Here is a 5,761-nt window from a genome sequence, read left to right on the forward strand (position 1 = left end):
GCAACTGTGGTTTGGCTCTATTCATTTCCAGGGGCAGCAGTGCCAGAATACACAGCTGGGCTTCGGCGCTTCCCCGGGGAGGGATGCGGGGTGCTGGGGAGGCTCCCTGCACGCAGTTCTGCTTCCATCCAACTGCCATTTCAGATCATTTTAATTCACCAGGAAGAACTTTAAAAGACACACTAGTTTCACTGCAGCTTCTGGAGCTTTACCAGGGGAAGGGTTGGTGCCTCTGCCTGGAGCATCACCGCACCCTGACGCCCCACAGCCTCGCAGCCACGGCGGAGAATACTGCTGGGGACCTGGGGTCCTCTGTTACCAAAGACTGAGCCTTCTCTATAGCGATCAAAGATTTCTCCTGCCCTGGACACACACTTCAGAAAAAAAAAGTGCCCTTAATAATCAAGAGATTACTTCAGGGGAGAAAAAAAAAAGTCATCGCTCAGCACCAGGAGAGATGCAACGACCCTCACCCAAGCTGAACGGCACTTTGTCACGTTCGACGGAAGGTCCCCCCCCAGACTTAAAGAGCCTTACGCATCAGCCTGCACAGCCCAGCCTGTGGCAGAATTTGTGTTCAGCTCACCGCACGTTTTGTTCCCTAGGACTGTGTTCTTTTCCTAGCATTTCTACGTGTTAACTTTCTTGTTGCACCTGCTAAGAACCAGACTTGACTTCATAAAGCAATTCCTAGTTGTAACTTAATTATTACAAGCTGCTTTTGCATTTTGTACATTTGCAAATTTTTACTCTTAGCCAGGCACCACGAGACAATTTAATTAAATTTAAGGCGCAAGACATTTTCTTCCTCCAGAGAGGAAGATTTATTGAAACGGGTTCGTTTCAATTCTTACCTGGCACAAATCCACTGGTTTGCTGCTTTGGTCCCTGAGAAAGCGATCGGTTAGACGTGTCCGCGTCCCCTGGCAGAAGCGGCTGATTTCTGGCAGTGGCTTTCAGGGCGTTTTCTGCAGAGAAGTTCTCGTCTGCGCTTCCAGTCAGACCCGCCGTCCTCTGCTGGGCCGTGCCGAGGGCCGCGTGAGTCACCGTCTTCCGGCCCCGGCTGACTGCAGAACAAAAATGGTAATTTTTATATGGAATTGAAGGGAATGGGAGGGTTCTGATGGAAGACCCTGCACTACGGGCCTTGAGGCAGGCTGAACGAGTTCATCTGGCTCAGACAGAGGATGAAATGTGAGTTCCAGACACAGAGCAAGTTACCAATTGCCCGCTGTCCGCTCTTAAGCAAGAGTATAGACGTGAGCCCTGAAATGAAATCCAGCAACTGGAATACCGATGAAGGAGCGGGCAGCCATCGTGCCAATTCACCCGCTGATGACTTTTGTTCACTTACCTGAGCAGGGGGGCATACCGAGGATGGCTAATGAAAGCGAGCAGAGTGACGGTGAATCAACCGGTCGCCCTACGTGCTCTCATTTCCAGCGTTACAGATTCCTGCAAGGTGTGTGACTGCACTGGGACGCACCCCTCTGAGACACCCTGCAGATCAAGACCAGGGCCCTTGTTTCCAGAATCATCATGCAAGTGAAGAACTGATCTTTTAAATGTTGAGAACTCTACCAGAAGATCTGGCATCTGGGGACCCTGAACAGTTTTGCTATGTTTTGAAGAAAAAGGAGTTTGTTGCTGAGCACCTGCTGTACGTGGACATGAAACCGTCCCACCTACCATTTCCAACAAAAGGCTCTATGGTGGGGGCAAGCTGCTTGTTCATGGGAAGAGAGCCGGCCGAAGGGGCCTCATTTATTTCCTTTTGGTCCCTCAGCCCGGGGTTACTCTCACAATCTACACTGTGGCCCGGCGCACTTACAGTTCTGGCAGAAAGTTTCATCCGATCCGTCGGGACACTGTCTCACGCCATCGCAAGCAAACGTGATGTCGATGCAGCAGCCATCGTCGCAGATAAACTGGTAGCGAGAGCAAACCCCGACACAGGCTGTTGAGAAACGAGTCTCAAATTACCAAAATCCAAGCAGTAAATACCGGGTCAATGACTAAAATCTGCAGCGCCAAGGAAAAACCAAAACCACACTCTGTCAAGAAGGGCCACGAGCAGGGCAGAAAGTTGAAGAAAGGCCAGGCTCAGCTGTGTGATGCTACACTGACACACAAGCTAACATAGCCCACAGCTGCTCCTTGCACCCTCATCACTACTTTGGCAATCTCTTTACTACAGGAATACTCAACCTGGAGGCTGCAGCACCTTACACCTTTTGCAGCATCCCTACAGCACCTTAACTCTGCTGGCCTCAGCTGAACAGAGGTCTTCCCAGGCTTAAAAGACCCAAAACAGTCCTAAAAAGAAAATTACATCTCTATGGTTGTAACTGCATTTCTCCAACACATAATTCCTACTACATACCCATTCTGTATTTCTGACAATATGTTATTTTACATGCGCACATACGGGCCATATGGGGTCTTTTACGGCACGCTTTCTGCAGCCTCACTAAAATACTGAAAGCACGCTCGTCGTTGACCCCCACGAGCAATCCACGGCCTCCAATCCGGCACATGCCAGAGCAAAGTCGTACAGGTGACCCTCCCCAGAAAGAACTGATCGCTGCCTGCTTTAATATTTAGATTCCCCCGCAAACGGAGCGTGTCCCTGGACACACTTCGCATACTGAAAGCTTTCCTGAAATCCCGTCTGACCTTGTGATTATCAAGTGTTTACATCTGTGCTTTTGTCTTTCCAACAGCCGTGCCGTTCATTCTTTGTAAAGCGCTATCAAATTCAGTGTTTGGTTAATGTTGTAACAGCAAATCGATTTGCACGAGCAAGTCACAGCCTTTGACTGTTACCCCGCTATGTACCAAAAAGCTGAGCAATGCTGAGGAAAGTATGGCAGGAACACGGGCGCCTGTTTAAAACCCCTAAAATCACACTTAGAAAATGCATCTCCTAAATTTCAGTACTAATAATAGCAGTGGTCTTGCACGCATTAAGGCACTGCGGACTGCTTTAACTGTAGCAGTGGCACTTGAACTGCAAACGGACTTGGGGAATTAGAAAAAAGGCAGCAAATCCTCTACGTGCTGCACCCAAAGATACCACAGATCCCCACAGCAGCAAAGAAGTAAATCAGCAAACCTCTCTGGCTGCTTTAGCCGAATTAAACATTAATGAATACAACTCTATCATCCAGTACTGGAACACAGGTGTTACTGAACAGATTAATTCCTGGTTTTTTGTAATACCAATTTATTGCCACGGGGACTACGCTGTCACGTAGAGATACTGGGGTGGTGCAGAGCCAAGTTTTCACTGGTCCAGCTGACCTTAGTGATAATGGCCAGGGCAGCAGATCTATCTTAGCAACTTGCTAATTACAAAGTAATTAGAAGTTACTACATTAAAAAGTGCAGAATTGACAGCCACTGAAATCTAACTTACTTTCTACCTTTCATGCTTCTTACACATTTCTTGAGCTCAGAGTTTTAAAATGATGGGTCAATTCCAGTTCCCGTTTCCACAGTAACATAAAGGTTCAGTAACAACTCTTGAACAGAAAAGCTTAAATGCATGAAAACAAGAAACGATCCCATCTTTTAGACTACAGGTGCAGGCCAGTATTATTATTAGTCTGCGCGTCACACCTACTATTAACTGCTTTTAACTGGATCGTCCTTACGGCGCAATCCTTGTGACGTTCCCCCCACCGTCGGAGTACACGACGACTGTCGGGATGCATTTTGTTTTTCCAACCCTGCATGCTTATTAGCAACACAAGGGCGAACCTTTGAACACTCTAAAGTATTACTGCTCTAGCAAACAAGTGAAGCTTGCTTGCTTGCTTCCTCACGTTGAAACAGCAACTCAAACCTGAAAGAGATGTCATTGCGTAATGAACGAGGGCAAAATAAAACACTGGAAATGGAGAGTAAGATTTCTGCCTCCGTCAGGACCCTTGCTGTGACTATCACAGCCCGGGTGTCACACGGGCATCTCCTCACCTGCTGCAGAGCGAACCATGGGCAGAACGGTCACAGAGACGTTGTCCGAGCTCCGCTGCCCTGCAGTGTCCGTCACCGTCAGCTGGAAAACATACCCCCCGTCCTGGACGTGGGAGAGCTTCAGCGTTCCTGGCTGTGGCACCTGATTAAAGAAACACAGAGAAAGAAACATGTTGGTGTAAAGGATCTCACGCCACCCTGGATAGAGACAAACTTTGTAAACCACTAGAAATAACCACTGGAACAAACTCCCTAGGGACACGGTATCCTCCCCATCACTGGGGATGTGCTTGGACAGATAAGATAATCCCTTCTAGGCTCCTCGTCCCACGCAAGGTTGGACCAGATGACCTTTTGAGGTCCCTTCCAACCTGGGCTGCTCTATATTTCTATGAAATAAATGCTCAAGTTGCACAGTCACCCTAATTCTGATGCCTGGTGGCCATATCCATTTGAATACATTTAATACTTTCAGCTCTACATTTAAAAGTGTACGAACACAACAGACTGGAAGTAGCTGGCCATGTGCGAGCGGGCACGTGTACCTTCATTTCAACCGACGAGTCGCCCTGCAGCAGCGTCCACTCGTACTGCACAATTCCACGGTCGTCTGAACTTTCCCGGCCATCCAAAAGCACCCAGTCGACAGGCGACTGCAGCACAATATCTTGTCCCGCCTTGCACCGTGGAGGCTCATCATCTTCTTCTTCTTCTTCAATAAAAAAAAGAGAAGCTCAGTTATTTATCAGGAGAAGCTGAGTGATTATTTATATGAAACATATTTTTTGTTGGTTAAGGCATTGATTCGCCACTGCGCAACTTCCTGAAAGACAGGAATGTTCATTAGTGCACGTTTTGTTACGCGAAGTAGTATCTACTTAGGTTTTAGTTAACTGTTCCATATTCAATGATGTCTTCAGGAAACAACTCCTACATTAGAAGCACGTGGCACAGAAAACCTCTCTATGTACGTGGACGTTCCACTAATACGACAAACAGGATTGTTAGCATCAGTGTAGTTGTTTAATCTGAACTAAGGAAAACGGATTTAAATACGAATTACAGACATATTCAGATGGCAGTTACTGCACACCTTTTACAGCACTCCGCATAACTTCATCAGCTTTCAGTCTCTTTTTAGAATACATCATTACAGGAGTGAAAGACTTATTTAACGTAAGTTGGCATCCTGGTGAAGCAGTGCACATGATGATTAAAAATCATCAGAAATGACCCCCGATTTTAAATGCCTAATCTAAGACATTCAAAGCTTGATTTTCAGACTATTTAGGAATTGTAGCATTTTGCTATACTCCAAGTACCATTCTTATTGATTAAAATTGTGTGTACTGAGTACTTTTGCCAACCAGACCACAAGTTTTTCAGGTCAGACGAACAAGACCCATGACACGTTAAGTGACATGACCTGGGACAAGTGGTTTAAGTCACTTGCTCTGCAACCTTCAGGCAGCGCAGGGAAGAGAGAGGGGTAAAATCTAGTTCTACAAGCCAGCGTTTGACAACTTTAACCACTAGACTGAATCTTTCCGCAGCTCCCTGCTCAAGCTGCATTCCTCCTCTGGCCATGGGATGTTCCTGGCACCCTGAAGTGCCAGGGTGCCTTCTGCTCTTCAGTCTCCGCAGAGGACATCCTGCAAAGGCTGCTGAGGTTAAGCTCCGAACAGCAGCTCCGGCACCCCAGGCTGTAACCGCGGCCGCTGTGGGCAGAGCTGCCCCGGGACAGCCGAGGCGCTGCCCCCCCACCGCCAGGCCGCTCCCCGGC

The 5,761-nt window shown here is 47.7% G+C and overlaps 1 protein-coding gene across 1 annotated transcript in view; it reads right to left on the reverse strand.

Moving 5' to 3' along the window:
* The window catches only part of LRP11 (low density lipoprotein receptor-related protein 11), a gene marked incomplete at its 5' end in the record, with an annotated part of 6,507 nt that extends 1,817 nt beyond the window's left edge, over positions 1-4,690 (reverse strand). Inside the window, 4 exons of the mRNA XM_009704091.1 lie at positions 855-1,067; positions 1,832-1,957; positions 3,979-4,120; positions 4,524-4,690. Of these exons, the coding sequence (XP_009702393.1) occupies positions 855-1,067; positions 1,832-1,957; positions 3,979-4,120; positions 4,524-4,690 (648 nt within the window). The remainder of the gene's footprint in view (positions 1-854; positions 1,068-1,831; positions 1,958-3,978; positions 4,121-4,523) is intronic.
* Positions 4,691-5,761: the final 1,071 nt, after the last annotated feature.

Source organism: Cariama cristata, unplaced genomic scaffold (assembly GCF_000690535.1).
Source record: "Cariama cristata isolate BGI_N322 unplaced genomic scaffold, ASM69053v1 scaffold40120, whole genome shotgun sequence".
Lineage (NCBI taxonomy): Eukaryota > Metazoa > Chordata > Aves > Cariamiformes > Cariamidae > Cariama > Cariama cristata.